This window comes from Falco biarmicus, chromosome 1 (genome assembly GCF_023638135.1).
Source record: "Falco biarmicus isolate bFalBia1 chromosome 1, bFalBia1.pri, whole genome shotgun sequence".
NCBI classification, from domain to species: Eukaryota; Metazoa; Chordata; class Aves; order Falconiformes; family Falconidae; genus Falco; species Falco biarmicus.
In genome coordinates, this window is record NC_079288.1 from 33395927 (window position 1) to 33414564 (window position 18638).

General features: G+C 59.5%; 1 protein-coding gene across 1 annotated transcript; it reads right to left on the bottom strand.

Annotated features, from left to right (window-relative positions):
* Positions 1–1459: 1459 nt before the first annotated feature.
* PRODH (proline dehydrogenase 1) lies at positions 1460–13621 on the bottom strand. Its single transcript, XM_056358958.1, has 14 exons — positions 13311–13621; positions 12582–12790; positions 7103–7137; positions 6626–6775; positions 6418–6482; positions 5904–6020; positions 5697–5776; positions 5339–5420; positions 4925–5017; positions 4670–4816; positions 4318–4493; positions 4128–4226; positions 3652–3740; positions 1460–2504 (listed from the first exon to the last, which is right to left on the bottom strand). The coding sequence occupies exons 1-14, from the start codon at positions 13611–13613 to the stop codon at positions 2317–2319; spliced, it is 1833 nt and encodes a 610-aa protein (XP_056214933.1). The 5' UTR covers positions 13614–13621; the 3' UTR covers positions 1460–2316.
* Positions 13622–18638: the final 5017 nt, after the last annotated feature.

Consider the following 18638-nt stretch of genomic DNA (forward strand, 5'->3'; position numbering starts at 1 on the left):
AAACCCCAGCACTATAGTATTTTTGAATGCAAAACTAAGGAAAAATATGCAATTTTGTCAATGGTTCAAAAACTCCTGCAACTGTTTCAGCAGGCAGGACTGCACGGCAGGGCAGGCGGGGGGAGTCATACGATATGAGGTGCTCGTCACCATCCTGTGGGGACGCGGCCAGGCTCTGCTCCTTGGAAGGAGCCCACGCTCACGTGTGCACTTGGGCTGCTCATGGCATTTGAGCACAAGGCTGCCGAGATGGTTGCTGCAAGGATACAGGCTCTTTCCCCATGCAACTCCCCCTGCTGCTGTAGCCAGCATCCTTGCAAGCAAGCGTGCTGCAGCACGAGTTACCAGTATACCCACTACTGGTTCATGCCTCCCCTTCCTTCGAGGCTAGAAGAAAGCAGCTTCCAGCAGCAAAAGCCAAAACTGGGCAGCGTGGGGAAAGCCTAAGATAGAGGGAGGGTTTGGTTGGATCAATGCACCCAGAAATAAGAGGAGTGGTTGATGTTTTCTGGCTGAGCACAGGTAAAATTTGCTGGGAACATGGGGATCTGGGGGGTTGCAAGGGCATCCAGTACCTTGGGTAGGCTACCTTGCACCCACACACAGCTCCTGCAGAGAGCAGCAAGCAGCACTTCCCCTGCACACATGCAGTGGAGCTGACGTTTCTGTCCTGGAAAGAGGGCTGGGGAGGGGATTAACTCCAAAAAAGCAGGCTGGTCCATGCCACTGCTGCAGCATCCTGCATGGGCTGGAGGCAGCCCAGTCCTGGGAGTACATCTCCTCTCCTTCCTGAAACAGCTGGACCCCAGCTGCTGCCTGAACCAGCACTGCTTTTAAATACCAGCAACCCTGGCCCCGTGCTCCAGCCATGCTCCCTGCTCCTCTGGGTGTTATTAAGGCATGGGAATCTCAGCTAGAGAAGAGGCAATAGGTGAACATCTCTGGAAAGCCTAAACTTCACCCCTTTGGCTTAGGGGTGGCTCACCAGAAGCGGAGGGACTGACCTGGGGAAAAAGGAGATGGTTTCTCAGGTGCCAGGCAAGGATTCCCAGAGGTGCTTGCGGTCCTGCACAGCCCAAAACAAGCCCAGGACAAACTGCCCCTAATTTCAGGCACAGCCTGCAAGGTGCACGTCCCCCAAAAGCAGATCTCTGGGGGAGCAGAGGCTCTCCCACAGCTGCCATCCTCCCTCTGCACCTAGTAGGATACTCCAGGTCTCCCTGCTTCCCCAAAGCCCATCACAGACAGCTCCACACAGCTCCATTCCCAGGCCTGGAGAAGCTTGGCCTCGGCACAGCCTGTCTCCAGCTCCTTTCCCCAAGCCTCAGCCTCAGCTCCAGCCCAAACACGCAGCTGGAGGGGGCCGAGGGCAGGCACTAACCTCCCGTTGAGACCAGGGCAGTGAAGCACGGCCTGGGGACAGATGGCTGCCCATTGTAAGTCCAAGAGAGAGACAGGAGCAAGAACAGTTATGATTTAATCATCATCACTCTGCAAATCCAGTGTATAGTAGAGCCAAGCTGTGGTCTGGCTCCTGGTGCTCCCACGCCATCACTGCCCCCGCCTGCAGCACAGACCTGGCCCATCCTTGGAGCTGGGACTGTGGGCAGGGCAGGAACAGTGCGGGGATGGGACCAGCCAGCTCCCCTCGCCCCTCCTGCCCTGCTGGAGGCATGCCTGAGGATGGGCAACCCCACGGGGCTTCGGCTCTGCTTAGCCCGGTGGGATGTGGGGAGACCCAGCTCTGATCTGTGCAAAGCTGCTGAGCAGCCAGGTAGCATCTGCCCTGGGACAGGCAGCAGGGACTCGCCCTGCCCCTGCCCAGCAACCCACGGTAGGCTCTGCTTTGGCATCTGTCTCCACAGAGCTGAAAGAGACTAAGCCCCAGCTGTGGCAGAGGCCGGAGGCGCTTCTGGCAGAGGCCAGCTTGCTCCCGAGCCACCCAGCCTGCCCCAGACCTGAGCCTGTGGCACGGAGCGGGTGGCCAAAGCCCCTTGTGCAATCCTGCAAGGGGAAAACCCCGGGACAGTGCTCACGGAGGCAGGAGGTCTGGCAGAGGAGCCCCAGCATCTCCCCTGAGACAGCCCAGGAGCCCCTGGGACAGCAGAGGGACATCCCCTGGGGCAGTGCCAGCTGGGGCAACCCTACAGCAGTGACCTCCAGAAGGTGTATGTGGTTCAAACAGCGATAAGGACGCATCCCCTCCCAGGACAAGGGGGGCTGGGGGGGGGGACTGCAGCAGAATTAGGATGGGGAAGGGCAGTAGTGGTTATAGATGAAGGCACAGGAGCCCCTGGGCTGGGTGCCAGGGTGAGGTTAGTGGCTGGGGCTGAAGAGGCTGCCTGCGAGAAGCCGCCTCTTGACCTCCCTCCAGAGAAGGTCCCGCTCCCGGTTCGCCCGCTGCATAAACCCCCTGTTCTCCTGGGCTCTCCGGGACAGGTAGGGCAGCACCTCATTCACCGGTCCGTAGGGCACATATTTGTAGACAGGGAAACCAGCTTGACCTGGAGGGAGAAAGGCTGGTCAAGGAAGTAACAAGAAAGAAAAAAACCCCACCAAAACCCCCCAAAAACCAAAAAAAGAGAGGAAAAAAAAAAAAGAGCAAAATAAAAAGAAATAAGGGAAAAAGCCTCCCTTACAGCCCCCAGCTCTCCCACGCCCCTGGGGCTGTGCTGATGGAGCAGGGATGGTGGGCAGGAGGGCTGCAGCAGCTGGAGGCTGCGCTTGAGCACCAGGGAGAGGAGTCCCAGGAGCAGCCCCGTGAGCCTGCCCAGGTTGGGGGAGCAGCAGCACATCCCTCCCCATCTCAGCACCCGGAGCTTGGGAAGGCGCCAGGGGGAGCGGGCCGAGGTCACCAGGAGCCCTGGGAATGTCAGCAGCCAGGGCTGGGCCAATTCAAGAAGCATTCAACCAGAAACATCAAGTTAACACATTTTTCCAGCATGACCAGAGGAGGTTGCAGACCGGCAGCCAAGCCCCGCTTGCAAGGGGAACTCCAGGACAGAGCAGCATCCACGCTGGACAACTGCCCGGTCTGCCTCCTGTTGCTCTCCTGGCCTCGGCTCTCCGCACTGGACACTGGTATGAGCAGGGGGAGTCAGTCCCTGACCTAAGCCGTGCTGCCTTGGACCCCTGCAAGTCCCTCTGCCAGGACCCCTGAGAGCTCTGCTCCGCTGCCTGGGCCATCAGCAGATGAAGTGACAAGGTCATGCAAGAGGCTGTTGCCACTCCAGCAGCAGAGAGGCCAGGGCTGGATGTGCACCTCCAGCAGATCAAAGCAGCACTCCCAGACCAGGAACATACAGGAGGGGCTTCCTGGCTGCCAGGATCAGCCTCTGCCCCTCCTAGGAGTACCCCCATCTCAGCTTGTAGTCCAAAGCAGGAATCTCCCTGCCCAGCCATTATGGTCTCATGGGGCCTCCAAGGAGACAGATGTGATTCTACATCTACATCATCCCCAAAACTCGTGCAGGGGTCACAGCACTCCACGCAGCTGGGGAAGAGGCAACAAGGCACTGTCCTCAGCCAGCCCTGCTCCATAGCCTGGCTCCATCCACCCTTCAGACCCCACAGCATCTACTCAGCGAGACCCCAGGGGTCAAGGTGGGGCAGCAGCATGTTTGCCAAGTCCCCCCGGCTCCCAGCACTCACCCAGGGGAAAGGTAATCTGGTCACACATGCCCAGCAGCTGCCCAAAATACACCTTCTTCTCTGAGGGATGGATCCCAAGCTCCATCATCCTGCAAGCCAAGTCTTGGCATTAGGGAAGAGCAGAGACAGCAGAGCATGCAGGGGCAGCATGTCCTGCCAGAGGAGCAGGGATCATCTCCAAGTATGAGAGCACGGCACTGACCATGTCCCAGATGGACGCTGGAATGCAAGGACTGCAGGGATTTGTTTTTAAAACAGCCTCTGGGTTGGGGAACGAGGCTAGCTCTAGCTGCTCTGGGCTACCGTGCTGTGCCCCAGCTCCAAGCCCTGAGCACCAGATGGAAGCTAGGATCCCACAGGGGAGCACACAGGAGACCTGACAAGTCACAGCACATCTCACCACGGGGCTTTACTGGGCCCCCACATCCCTCAAGCCCCCAGTCCCTGCCATGCCATGCTGCCTCCCTGGCACACACCTGCGCAGGGTGAACTTCACTGTGTCCTCGTTGTGAGATGCCACCATCACATTGGCTTTCCGGCTGTGCTTGATCTCCTCCAAGATATAATCCAGGCACCTGTAAGACAGTTTGAGGTTGTGTGGTGAGGCCACTCGAGCATGTGCCTGGTGGGGCGGGAGGAAGGACCATGGCTAGGGCTGTCCCCTACCTGTGGTACATCTCATTAGTCTTCTCATAGGTGGGGTTGATGGGATCCTCATAGCCAATCTGGGCCGCCCTCTCCCGCTCCTGTTCCATGTAGGCACCACGGACCAGCTTGGTGCCGAAGTGCCAGCCCTCCCTGCGTGACAGCTCCACATCCACTGTCACATTGTCATAAGCCTCCTGCGACCAGAAGGAAGAGATGGCACAAGGTCATCGCACCAGTGTCACCTCTGCACTGCACCTTCAGGCAGCCAGCCTTGGAGCTGCACCATTGCATCGCCATGGCTTCAGGACCCAAGGTCTCCATCCAGCTGCTCCAGCAGGTCTTTCCTGCCCAGCCTCCTGCCGGACCTCACCTTCAGGTAGCACTGGTAGGTGTTGAAGATAATCGCTCGATCCCTGTTGAAGCGGCGCTGCATCTCCAGGGTGAGGCGGCTGATGGCTGGCTGGAAGTAGCTCTGCTCTGCATCCACCATCAGCCTCACACCCTTCTCCACGGCTCTCTGGGGGGTGAGTGACATGCAGGTTGGGTTCACGGGGCCACCTGCTACATGTCTCCCCCTCTGCAGCAGTGCTCATGCGCAGCTCCCCCAGCCCCAGCGCTTCTTTACCTTGGCCAGGACATCCATCCGCTGCAGCATCCGCTTCATCTGCAGATCCTCCTCCTCAGTGAAGCGTGAGAGCAGAGGCTCAAGCTGCCCTGTCTGAAATGACAACAGCTTGTGGCACCCTGCCCACAGGAGAGACAAACACCCTCTGGGAAAAGCCCATCCCCAGGGCCACTGCCCACGCCAGCTCCCCAGCACCCACCGGCCAGCACAGGGTGCCCACCCTGCCAGCTTGCTGGCTGCACACACTGGATCACAGCACGGCCAGGCCCTGACAGCACAGATGCCAACCGGCACCACAGCCACCAGCAAGCTACCAGGCAGGGCTGGGGGGCAGCAGACACACACCCAGCTCCCCAAAACCCCCAGTGCCCTCCCTGTGGGGCTGCTCCGGCGGTAGCGTAGATGGGTACCCACCTGCATGTTGGGGATAAGCAGCAGCTTGGAGAGCTTGGTGCGGCTGTCGATCAGGCTGTTCCAGTCCAGCAGGTCCACAGTGCTGGGAGCAGAGAGCCAGGTCCATACTGGTGTCTTGCAGGGGCAGGGAGGGGGTCTCTACCAGCTCCTGACCCCCACCAGCAAACAGGGTGTGTGGCGCGTGTCACCCTGACCCATCTTGTCACCTCCACCCAGACCTCTATGCTTGGTCGCTGTGCTAAGCCAGCGCTGGCCTTTGAAGACCTCCCCTCACTGCTGCCCCACCATCCTGGGAAGTGGGATGAGGTTCCCCCCAGCATCCACATCCCGCAGTACGCCCAGGTCACAGGCAGCTTACCCGCTCATGCCCAGGTTCTCGCCTGTGAACCAGTGCTGGCTCTCCGCCTTGGTCGCGATGCCGAGGTTGGCCAGGGCTTCCTACCACCAAAAGGAGCATCAGTGCCAAGGGGCTACTGTCACAGGTCAGGGCTGCTACAGCCATCGGCCACCTCCAGCAGCACATCCCTGGCAGCACAGCCTCCTCCCTCAGACACCACTGCCTCACCTGCAGCTTCTCCGCCTCCAGCTTCATCTCCAGCGCTGCCCGCCCAGCCTGGCCCTGCTCCGCAGCCATTTGGTGGAAGAATCTCCGCCACTTCACTAGCACCTCCGAGAATTGCAGCTGTGGGTACAGAGCTCAAGGTGAGACACCTGGGTTGGAGCCCAGCTGGCTTGGAGCCTATCATGCCAGGGCTTTGCAAGATCATACCCAGCCTGAGGCAGATCCCGACCCTATAGCAGGGCACTTTGGCCAAGCAGGGGCCAAGCCTAGCAGTACAGACCCCCACACCCTCATGCTGAGACCTTTACACTTCTGAGCTATCCATGCATCCCCAGAAGTTGAGGCAGGGTCTCCAGGGTGGTTCTTGGGGACAACCCGTTGGTGTCTACTGCTTTCTACCATCAGTAAAGAGGCTACTGCAGCAAACCTGGCACCCCAAAGCACCTGCTCCCACACAAGCATTACCTGTTGCCCTGGCTCTGACCCACCTCACCCTGGTCACAGCCTCAACACTCACCAGGAACTGAGGCCGGCCCAGTGCCGTCAGCTTGATGGCCGAGAAGCCGTCCTCTGAGCTGCCACCTGGATGGAGCCACAGAGACAGAGCTAGCCCGACAGGCAGGATGCTCAGGCAGAAGGAAGGTACCTGAGATACAGTGCTGGGTTGCAGGGTTCCTGTAGTCCCCAAGCACTGTGGGGCTGCTCAGGACACACGGAGCACTTACTTGAGGCATCGATGCAGCGGAGGAAAGTCTCCATGTGCTGGTCACACTTGGCCTCATCAGCATAGAAGTACGTGCGAGCGCTGATGACCCCACCGCGGCGATCCCCAAATCCTCGTTGGACTTGGTATTGTTTCTCCCTTTGTCCTGCTCCTGGGGTGGAAGAGGATGGAGGTAGGAGCTCGGCAGGGCTGCATGGCCCACAAGACTTCCCAGGAGCTTCTGCCGTGGGTGCAGGGGAGGGGGGCTCCAGCTTGGACCTCAAAAGAGCCCCTGAGGGCTGCAACATGCCCTGCCTGCTCTGTTGCCCCAGCAGAGGCTGAGCCTTTGCCAAGGAGCAGGGTTGCCCAAGAACAAAGATATTCCTCATCTAATTCATGTTTTGAGGCTGTGGGAGCTGGGTCCTTCCCCCACGCTAGGCTCACAGTGCCTGGACCCTTCAGGCCATCGCCTGGCAGCAGAAGAGGCTGGGTCACTCACCTCCCATTTCCTTCTCGGCTGCAGAGGTGCAGGAGCTAAGAAGAGAAACAAGGCAGATAAGGGCCAGGTCAGCAACTCCCCTGCCACCCCCCGCTGGTGGCCAGGGCAGCTCCAAGGCTCCCCTGCCACCAGCCTGGCGCTGGACCTTGCTCTTCCCTCACCATCCCATCGCCACGGGCTCAAACGCTGTTTGGCATGAGCTCTGCTGGCAGGTCAGATGCCCCAAACCCATCCGTAGAAATGGAAAGCAACGGGGTTTCAATCTCCAGGCAAGTGTTACCTGGAGGCCCTGAGGCTGCACAGGGAGGATGCTCTGTCCCAGGGTCCAGAGCTGCTCTCAAACAGCCCAGCCCAAGGGCAAGAACAAGGTCAGCCCTGGTGGGGTTGGCTGCTGTGTCTCCAACCACACTAGCCTGTAGTCTGCACTGTGGTGGCACCAAGCTGCAGCCCAATGCCTCACGACCAGCAGCCAGACCATGAAGCAACAGGCTCCTCTAGGTTCCAAGGGTGCATCAAGCCATCAGGGTGCCCTCCTGCAGCTCAGCCACCCCGTGCTCCTCTGTGCCTTGGCATTAGCCAACAGCTTATAAACAAGGTCTCAGCTTCAACTCCAGCTGATCCCGGATGTAATTTCAAGCCCAAGATCTTTGCCACAGAGATAACAGGGCTCTGACAGCCTGGGGGATGCTGGCCAAGTCACGAGATCCTTGAGCTTGAGCAGCCAAGCCTTCTTGCTGACACCCTATATCCAGCCCACAGACCTGGGGTCTCACCCTAGAACTCTCCCAGCCCCTGGAGAGGAGCCCTGAGTGACAGCAGAGCCACCTCCTCCAGGAGATCTCCTCTTTGGAGTCACTGTCCCAAAAGTGGCCATGCCCAACGGCGGGGAAGCACGCTGTGAGGCAGGCAGCAAAGCCACCCATCTGGAACCAGAGGACTCACGCAAGGGAACAGAGGCACGTGGCATGGTCCCAGAACATGTTCTCTCACATGCAGACCCTGTGACAGGGATTAGGGGCTGCTGGAAGCATAAACAAGCAGAGAAAAGCCTTTCCCTCCTGCTCCTCTTGGCCAGTAACAGCCCCACGTTGCTCAAAATGCAGCAAAGCCTGGCGTGAACTGGGGCAGGAGCAGTCAGAGCTCACTGGGAGTAGCAGGCACCACGTCTAGCAGGCTCTGCTCCCTGATTTTGCTACCACAAAGGCAGGTCAAGAAGCTTTCTGCTCCTGAATACAGAGGATGGAAGAAAGAAGGGAGCAGACATCATACACCCAGGGCCGGGATGCAACAGCAAAGCCCTCAGTGGATGGAAGGTCCCCTTGGAGCAGGCGGTGTGGCGTTGGGGAAGGCTTCAGCAGGACACTGCTGTAATTCTGAGGACATGCTGAGAGATGGGTCCTGTGGGCAGGTCTCAGCCGCAGCAGGACAGCTCTGAACTCCAACACACAGCTTGTGTCCAACACCTGAGATGCTGTGGGCAAAGCCTCCTCTGACCTACCCGGGGTGAACACACACAACTCAGTTAGCAAACAGCACCCTTGAATTTGAGGGGTTTGTGTTCCTGAAGGCAAACACACCCTTTCCAGCAGCATTCCTGCTGCATGACTGTACTGAGCCCTTCACCCCCCCCAGGGGGGCATTCAAAGCAGTGCCATGGTGCTCATTTTATTGTTCTGCATCAAGCAAAATAAAGGAAGCTCCTTCCAGCTGAAGAAACAGCTCTTCCTGCTTATCATCTGCTTTCTTTGTAATATTAGTCTTGGCCAGCAAAGCCATTCCTACACCAACCAAGTGCCACTTAACCCAGCTTCTACCTGGCCATCCCTTCTGCGAACGAAAAGCAAGTCTCCCAGAGCAGGACACATCTCCAGGCACTGTCCAAACACTTCTGGCAGGCTGTAACCAGAAAGGAGCCACCTGCAAGGGATGCTCAGGACCTGGGAGCTCACACTCGCCCAAAGCATGCACCAAGCAGGCCTTCCAAGTGCTGCAAAGCAGGTTACAAACACTTGATGCAGCTCGCTGGATTGCTGGGAAGGGTAATGCAGCTGACACAGCAGACTGGCTTTCAGGAAGTTTTTGATCAGGCTCAAATAAAACGTCTCAGGAGAAGCACAAAGGTCCGCCTGTCAGAAATAAGTAGGCAATAATCCATTTTGCCCTGGAGGTTACCAGGAGGGTGCCAAAGCACAGCATATTGCTTTGCTTGTCAGCAAATGGGTCTGTCAAAGGGGATGAGGGAACACCGGGGAGAAGTTGTCCCCCAGTTACCAGACCCAAGGAAAAACTCAGTCACGTGAAGCCCAGACTGGAGCTATGGGTGATGCTTAAAACCTGGCAGGTAGGAATAAAACAAAACTTTTGGCAGAAGGAAAGTCCTTCAAGCGTGCACCATGAGTTGCCAGCATGCACCAGCCCAGGACCACCACAGGACCTCCTTGCACAGCTTCAAGCTCCACAGAGACCATGCTGTGACCCTGAGGAGCTGCAGCACAGCAGGTGCAGCAGTAGGGGAGGCAGCAGCACTGGGAGCAGAAGGAGAAGGGGAGGCAGTAGCTCTGGGAGGCTGATTGGCCAGGCTGGATTGTAATCCCACACTGGGGTAGATATCGGGTGTCCACACAAGAAATCTCTAGAGGAAGCAAAGTCCACCAGCTGTGTGTCAGAGCCGTCCAGGGTTTCTGGCAGTGCTTGGGGCAGGATTATCTTTGCCCATGCTAGCACAAACCCAACCCACCTTCTGGCTCATGATGCCAGCATCTTGGGACGCCCATGAGCCAGCAACGGCCCCAAGGATGCAAGGGGACCATAATCACCTCTGCTATGGGGGGGCTCCTTGTTTCACCCCAGAGGGAACAGAAGGCCCTGCCCAGCCGCAGCACTGCAGCTCCACACCCCACCAGGGCTGCACCCATCCCAAAGCCCCCAGCCCACATGCTGCCCCAGGAGCAGAGCAGCACCTAGGTCCTGCTGCCTGCAGGATACCTTCCTCCAGCCACGCCACCATGACCTGGCAGAGCCTTCAGCACATTGCCAAGGACTCCTGGCACAAGCTGGCAGAGCTCTGGATGCCAGCCCAGGTGGGGCAGGGCAAGTATCAGCCTGCAGCAGGCAGGATAAGCCGGTGCCTGCCCACGTTGCATTGGTATTCCCAACCAGAAAGCCTGTGACAAGGAGTGGCCATGGCCCATTGCCGGGGAGGAAAGGGCATTTTCCTGCTGTTGTCTCCAACTTGCTCCAGAAGAGAAGGCTGCACTGGTAGGGCCAGCACAGCTCAGCTTGGAGAGACAGCAGATGGCACCAGGAGGCCAAACAACGGTGCTGGGTTTGTGCCTCTGCTCCGCAGCTGGCAGTGGGGTAAAACCCCCAAAGCGCTGAAAGGAGGACATGATGCAACTCCAGAGCCCAGCACCACTCACCCCTCTCAACCACGTGAGCATCACCCCCAGCAGAAGCACTGGTGATTTGGGGTTTTACCCTGAACAGAGCCAAGGAGGATCCAGAGCGATGCTTGGCATGGGCCAACACAGTCCTCCTGATGCCACCCACACCTCCCCTGGGCTTTGTCCCCATTCTGTGATATCCCTGGGCAATATGGCATCCCCCTTTGTTGGGGAAAACCCCACTGGGGCTCAGGCAGGGTGGTATCGGGAGCAATGGGGAACAGGGTCCAGTGTGTGGCTTTGCTGAGCTCTCTTGGGTGGGAATGACTCACACAGCACAGGCAGAGTTCATCCAGCAAGGAGTCCCACACATGCAACCCCCAAATCTGCACTGGTGGGGGATAAGCACAGCTGAGAGCTCACAAATCCTGACATCCAGCCCCCCATGAGCAAGCAGGACACAGGCGTGGGCAGAACCTGCCTGCCAAAGCCCTTAGTGGTCCAACACAGGCAAGCACTCAGCACAGGCACAGCCAGACCAAGTAGGGCAGCAGTGCCAGCACCAGCACCACCAGCTCAACCCCCACTGGGATGCTGAGCAATGTGTCCAGACCGTGGCTGCATGCCCAGGGAAGAAACCAGCAGCTCCTGCAAACACCGCTGCTCTGTGTCTCCCAGAGAGCCATCCCACAGCCACGGGGCTGCAGTCAGGTATTTTGAAACTTTTATATATAAAAAAAAAGTTTGCAATTCAATCCACAAGGGGCTGGGATGGGCACAGTCCTGCCTCCCCCCCACGCAGCTCCCATGCCAGTGCTGCCCTTGCAAGCTGCCTGTGCTTGCTGCAGACAGGGGAGACCTTGGTGCTGACAGGAATTTCTGGCAGCAGCAGCAAGGGGCACTGCCACCCCGCTACAGCAAGTGGGGGTCCCTGATAAGCAGCACCTGGGTGGGACACAGAGATAAGGTTCCTAGCAGCAGCTGGGAGGAGGCCAGCAGCAGCACCTGCATCACCACACTGACCCGAAACCCCGTTTGCAAATGACCCCAAGAAGCAGTTTCCACTGCATTTCTAACACCATGTGACAAGCATGTGGCAGCTGGATGGTGGCCCTGGCTGCAAACAGGGACACAGGGCTGCTGCAGCCTTCCCTGGCTGCGTGCTGCATCCCCAGCCTGTGTCCTCTGGCAGGGCCACCCTCGTCCCGAGTGGGGGGGACACACCACCCACCCCAGTGACTGTGGGGTGCCACCAGCAGCCCATCGACCAGATGAGCTGAGCTGCCCAAAATTGGAGCCCAAATAGTGGAAAGTAACCCATGACTTGGGCTGGCACCTGCTCTTGGCAGAGCGCAGGAGGCAGGGAAAGCTGCCCAGGATGGGGGGGCAGGGGGGCAGAAATGGTGGGGGACTGTACGCCAGTGGGTGCACGGTGGGGGATGGAGGGAGCAGGAATGTGGGGAGTGGTGTCCCAGTGTGGGGGAGAAGGGAGATTAGAGCAGGACAGCACCCCAGTGTGTGCAGGGCAACACGACCCCACTGGGGGTAGGAAAAAGGGGGATGGGGGGACTGATCCCAGTGTATGCATGGCAGTGGAGGGGGGCAGCACCTCAGCAGAAGCAAGGGAAAGGGGGACAGTGTGGGCAGCACCCCAGATGGAATGGGAAATGGGGGGCAAGTGCCTCAAAGGAGGTGGGGAGCACCTCAGGGCATGCAGGAGGGTGGGGGGCTGTGCAGCACCCCGGTGTGCAGGAGTTTGAGTGGGACAGGACTCCAGCGTGGGAAGAACAGAGGGAGCTGCCCCCCGGTTTGTGCAGAGGGAGGGATGGAGACGGGAGCTGCCTCCCAGTGGGTGGAACTGAGGGGGGGCTGCACCCCGATTTGTGCAGAGGGATAAGGGGGGGCTACACCCCCGCGGGGGGGCACAGAGGGGGGTCTGCACCCCAGTGCGGGCAGGGGATGGCGCACCCCGGCGCGCTTCGGGGGGCGGGGCTGCGACGCAGCGCTGCGCAGCCAATGGGAGCGGGGGGATGGGCGGGCGCAGCCAATAGCGGAGCGGCCCGCTCCCGCCGCCGCCGCCCGGGCCCCGCACTCACGCCAGGTCCTTGCGCTCGGCCTCCTCGGCGCTCAGGTCCTCCTCCACGCTGTAGTCCAGCACGGCGCCCACGCCGAAGGCCTGGTTCCGCCGGATGAGCGGCTTGATGGCCTCCTGGTCCTCCCCGGCCACGAACTGCCCGTAGAAGGTCATCTTCATCAGCCGCTCGAACAGCGCCTGCCCCAGCACCCGCTGGCACAGCTGCAGCAGCTGCGGGAGAACGGCAGCTCAGCGACCCCGCTGGCCGGCACCCGCCCTGCTCCGGCGGCCCCACGGAGCGGATAGCTCCTCCCCGGTACAGAACCGGCAGCATCCCCAGGCCCAGCATAGGAATCCCCCCCCGCCCGGGACCAGCAGCCCCCGGAGCGGGAAGCCCCCGCAGCGGCGGGGGACCGGCGGCCTCCCCCGGTCGGGCACAAGAGCCTCTGTGCCAGGAACCAGCAGCCCCCCAGGCCCGGCACGGGACCCCCCCTCCCGGAGCGGCAGCCCCCCAAGGCCAGCACAGGCCCCCCCGCCTGAGACCGGCAGCCCCTTCCCGGTCCAAAACCAGTAGCCCCCCAGGCCGGGCATCCCACCCGGAACCGGCAGCCCCCCTCCGGCCCGGCGGGGGAACTGCCTCTGCCCGGGACGGGTAGCCCCCGCCCCGCCCAGGCCAGGCCAGGCCCCCGCCCGGAACCGGCAGCCCCCCCGGGAGACCCCATCATCCGGGAGCGGCAGCCCCCCCCCGCACCTCGCGGTTGTGCTCCACCAGCGGCCCCACAGCGCACAGCCCCAGCACCAGCAGCCCCCGCAGCAGCTCGGCGCTGCTCTTGCTGCGGAACGCCTCCCGGGGGTCCCCGAAATCCACAGCGGGCGGCGGCCCCCGCTCCGCACCCCGCGGAGGGGGGGTGGGCGACACCGGCCGGGCCCCCCTACCCGCAGCCGGCGCCGGGGCGGCTCCGCGGGGTGCGGCGGCGGGCGCGGAGCGGGGCCGGCGGGGGACACCCAGGCGGATGACGGCGCAGAGCGCCCGAGCAGCGCTCGGTGGAGCCATGGGCACGGCGGAGCCGCCCCCCCCGCCGCTGCCGCCTTAAGTACCGCCCGCCCAGCACCGCCCCGCCGGGCTTCCCCCGCCCCGCGTCCCGGCCCTGCCGCCGCTCCGGCACGGGGCCCGCCCCGCCCCCCTCCCGCAGCCCCCGGCCCGGTGCCTTCTCCGTTGCTGTTAGCCTGCCCCGGGGGCGCGTCCCTTCCGAGGAACCCCGGGGGGGGGGCGGGGAGGGGTGGCCTGGGGGAGCCCCTCGCCCTTGGAGCAGCGCTGGGGAGGGCCGAGGGGGCGGCGAAGGGAGCCCCGTGCCCTTGGGGGGTGCCCAGCGAGAGGTATAGGTATCCCAGGGGCGCCCCATCGGGGGGACCCTCGGGGGGGCACTGGGCCCAGCCCCGGCAGGCCCCCGGCAAGGGGGTCCCTCTCCCCTCGTAGCAGCCCCCGGGGCGGGCTGCAGCACGTCCAGCCCACCGAGCTGGGAGGACGATGTCGCACGTCCCTGTGCTTGCTCCTGTGCTTGCTCCCCCTGGTCTGTGCACGAACCATTTGGGGGTTTCGGCTGAATCCTCCTTCGTCTGCTCAGGGTTCAAGGGTGCTGGGGTGCTTGGCGGGGGGAGGGGGCTTGTGCCAGCAGACCAGCCCCCTCGGCTGGGCTTTACCTGCCCCGGCAAAGGCTGAGGGTCTGTGCCGCTCGGGGCGGGGGTTTGCCTGGGCTGTTCCCCCCGGCACAGCCGGTGCTGAGCTCCGGAGACCACCCAGCTCCTCACGGGCACCCCGCGGCCAGACAGGCACCCGACTCCCGGCCGGGGGAGCAGGGAGCTCTCTTCCTCTTTGCAACATCGTTTCGCAGCAGCACCACAGCCGCATCCCCTCCCCGCGACCGTGAACTCTCCCCGTGACCGTGCCTCCCCTCCGTGGCCACTTCCCCAGCCCCAGCTTTGCCGTGACTACCGGCGGGTGGCACCGGGCGGGTGCAGCCCTGCCCAAACCCAGCTCCTCAGTGACATCTCGTGCCTGGGGATGCTCAGCGCAGGCAGCACCGGTAGGGCACCGCAGCAGGCTTGCGAGCTTTGCTGAGGTGGGAAACCACGTCCTGAGTGGGGAGTGGGGTGGAGAGGAAGAACCCGAAGCTTTGAGAAGCCTCCGACAGCTGCGATGCAAAATTTTTCTTCTCCAAAGCAAACTCCAGTCCAGCAAACTGTAACCACTGCAGAAGCGTGGCCTGATCTGGATGAGGTACAGCTACCACAGGGCCAGTGGTACAGGAAAACTTAGTTACAGGAGGTTTTTTTTCCTCCAGCACTGGCATTGCTGTAATTAGCAGTGAAAGCATGGAGGTTCCTTGAGCTCATTTGCAATATCTCCTCTTGGGACATCCCATCCTTCCAGGGTGAGAGCCAGGCGGTGGCATTGCCCCTAGCAGAGCTGGGTAAAAAGTCAGCTATGAAAAAGCATTCATTGCCTTAAAAACATTTCCTGAGCTGCATTAACCCTTTCATGCTAGTTAGAGTGAAGTAATTTGCCTGAAGTTCCTTCCTGCAATGAGGTTGCACATGTGAAGTCTCAGGCTGCAGTTCAAACTCCTGCTGGATAAAAAAAGCCAACATCATGCCGAGCTGCATTAAAGCCTACGGAGCAGATGCTACCATTGCAATTAAAAACTTTTAATCAGCCACAACTTTTACTCCTTTTTTAGCCTCAGTGCTGCCAGGCCAAGCCATGACTCCCTGTTCACCGACAGCCATAGCCAGATCCCCCTGCCGTGGCAGGGCCCTCGTTTCTCAGCCAGATGCCGCCCAGAAAATGCCCTTGAAGGGCTCTAATGGCATTAGCCAGCCCCGGGAAATGACCGGGGAATGAGACCCTGCCTCGTCTCAGCAGGGAGAGCTTCCAAGTGTTGCCTGTTGTGCCAGCAGTGCTGGCAGCCCTGTGGTATCGGTGGAGCTCCAGGCTGGGAGGGGGAGTTTGTGGTACACGACCGGGTCTGAGTTTCCGGAGAATCTTTAGTCTCAGATCCAAATGCAAATATGACATATAAACCCCCCCACATTCTTGTGGAAGTGAAATCTGATGTTTTTTGTCTCCGGATGGCTGCTTCTGAAGCAGAGGGGATTCCTGAGCTGGCAGCCCTGCTGATGGCTGGGAGACCAACAAGGGATGCTCAAGGCTGCTGTAGGTACCACGCCAAGCTCCCCTGGGTCACTGCACCATGGCCCTGCAGAGCACTAATCCCCAGGTCCCAACACCCTTTGGCTGTAACGTTATGCCCTTCAGGCCACTGTCCCCATACTCCACCAGGTCCAGGCAGATGCTGCTGTGTAGAGGAATGAAGCTGGGTTAATTAACATTGCTAATATACAGCTGTGGGCTGGCTTCAAGGGGCAGTGGGTTGGCTGATGCAGATAATGTGCAGCTGTGGCTGGTTCCTGCTAAGTAGTTAAATAGCTCTAAGGGGTAGAGAAGAGGAGGACTGGGTGAAGTGAGACTTGGAAGAAGCAGAGAGAGAAGAGAGAGTGTGTGCCCTGGATGTAGGAGAGACAAGAAGCAGGGTGGACTGGCCTGAAGAGGATGAAGAAACAGCAAAGACAGCAGATAAACTTTTGAAGCTTTGTGGGGGGTTGGTGGCTGTGTCAGGGCAAGGTGCTGAAACTACTTACTGAAGCTAACCTGGTTTGTGATTGTAAAAACTCTGTTACAGCCAGCTAGTTTTGATAGCGCTGTGATGCTGCTGGCGCAGAGGAGGATTGTGTATGCCTAGGGTCTACTCCTACTGACATGGTGGCTGCAGCTGGCATGGGAAGGCATGGGTACCCACATAGCAAATGCAACCATGCTGCTGTATCCTACATGAGGAGTGTGCCTCAGGCCTGTTAATGTGCACCTGAGTCCTTCAGTAGGCACGCTCTACCACAGTGGTGATGGTGCTGAGCGGGGGAGAGACTGTTATTGATAGCTTGAGAAGCCATAAGATGGAAAGAAATGAATTTGAATGTGAGACAAATAGAGGAGAAGGGGATTTAGTGCAGGAGGAGATGGAGGATTGGAAAGGGGGAGGCCACAGCATGCATATTTCATGGGGCAGCGCTCGGCCGAGAGGCATTTTTGACACTGTGAAAATAATGGATGGCAACAAGCAGCAGCAGGCACTGATGGCGCCTGGGAGGGAGAGCTGTGAGGTGGAAATCACTCCTGCTTTTGGTAGAAGTAGGCATGGGTGCATGACCCAGGGGCTGCTGGGCTGTGCCATATCACTGGGGTGTGGGCATTGCCTTCCTCACCATCATCTTCCTCCAGCCCAATGCTGGGCTTGGGGCAATCCTGCCCCATCCTTGGGATGAGGGCTCAATCCACGCTGTCCCGTAGCTCTGCCAGCCCTCAAGCACTGCCTGCTCCAACAGCCCTTGCTGTGCCAGGCACCCTGTGCTCCCAGCATCCGTCCTCTACGGTTTCCCTGGAGAATGCTGATTCAGATCCTTCTCCATCGAGTATTTCTCACGCTGCCCATATGCCTGACTCATGCCCGGCACCAGTGCTACTGAACCGCTTCCACCCCAGGGCAGCATGCCAGGAGGGACATCTGCACTCTGCCACCAAGCAGGCAGGGGTGTAGGGAACAGGGTTTAGCTCTGCTAAATGTGCCCCTTGGAGCAGGACATGATGGGGTGGCCAGGAGCTGTGGTCCTTCCCCAGCACGGGGGCAGGGGCAGCCATCTGCCATGGACCTGCCAGCAAAACCCAGGAGAAGGTGGAGGTGGGGACAGTGTTTCCCAGATTGCAACTGCATGTGGCTCATCACCTGGCTGAGGGTTATTTTTCTGCTCAAGAAGCTTCATCTCCTGCTGTGCCACTCTTCAGGTAGACCCCAGACCCTCTAATATCCACACTGATGGGAATAAAACTCTCAAGGGATGCACAGGAGCTCCCAGCCCTAGGACAGGGTGTATCCAAATTGAGTTGGTTCTTTCTAACTCCTCCAAGCAGCCCTGCCACCCTCCCGGGGGTGGCTCTGGCTTGTGCTGCAGTACAGACCATTGGGAGCACCCCTCTGCTTTGCTGTGGTGTGTGGCAGTGGGGTGGAGAAGGTGGTCTGTCCTCCCATGAACCCCATCCCGGTGCTGCACAGGCAGCGTGAGGCTGCAGCACCTCGTCTCTGGCATCTACAGGACTGGAGTAAGGAGTTTTGGGGACTTGCTGGTAGTTACCTAGGGAATCACAGGGCAGGAGCTCAAGCACCGGGAGCGTTTCTGTGGGTTGGGAGCCCCAGTGAGAGCTGGCAGAAAGAGATGCTGGGGGGCTCTTTTTGCAGCTGATCTCCTGGCTGTCTTGGACTTTGCTCTTTCAGTTACAGCTAGGATTTGGGAAGCTGGGCTGGGCACTGATCCCTGGCATTTTCCACTAGCATCCCAATGATTTTCGGTGAATTGCTTGTAGCATAAGGAATAAATGTCCTCTTGATTCTCCCTCTGAGTTCCTGCAGGTCTGGTGTGGCTCAGCAGCTACGAGAAAATACCTGGGTGAATTCCTATACTCATAAAGGTCAAAGATACATATATATAAAGAGGTTGCCTCTGAAAGGACGTCTAGGAAGTATCTGAGGCAAGGAAAGGCACATCAGACTTCCTGCATCAGGTAATTTATTTTTTTTTGCAGTGGGTCCCTCTGCTTTTCCATCTGTGGGCAGAAGTGGGTCATGTGAGATGTCCACAACCGTGCCTGGGGGAAAAGGAAGGTCAGTGAATGCCTGAAACAATTTTGCTGTGCTTAAAGCTGAGAAAGGATCTTGCTGGAAAGTTTCTGTAGAAGTGGGGTCTGGGGAATAGACATAAAAATCCTTTTTTCCAAGCTGACTCCCTTGGCGGGTGGGTTGTTTGCAGAGCCTAGATGCCAGAGTGCTTGGAAGGGAGCCAGCTCTGTTTTAGCCCTTCGTGAATGATTTAAACACCTTGTGCTGGGGGAGCATTCCCGGCAAAGCAGCAGGGATAGGAAGGCAATGGAGAGGAGTGCTTTGGGGCAGAGGCAGGGCTGGGTGGAGGGAAG

What these genes read in the sequence shown, in the direction of transcription:
- PRODH (XM_056358958.1), bottom strand. Translation starts at nt 13,613, where the DNA reads ATGGCTCCACCGAGCGCTGCTCGGGCGCTCTGCGCCGTCATCCGCCTG. An exon ending in CCGCTGCATCGATGCCTCAA is followed by an intron (nt 6,483 to 6,625) that starts GTAAGTGCTCCG and finishes GGCTCCATCCAG; the next exon opens with GTGGCAGCTCAGAGGACGGC. An exon ending in TGGAGGCGGAGAAGCTGCAG is followed by an intron (nt 5,777 to 5,903) that starts GTGAGGCAGTGG and finishes TTTTGGTGGTAG; the next exon opens with GAAGCCCTGGCCAACCTCGG.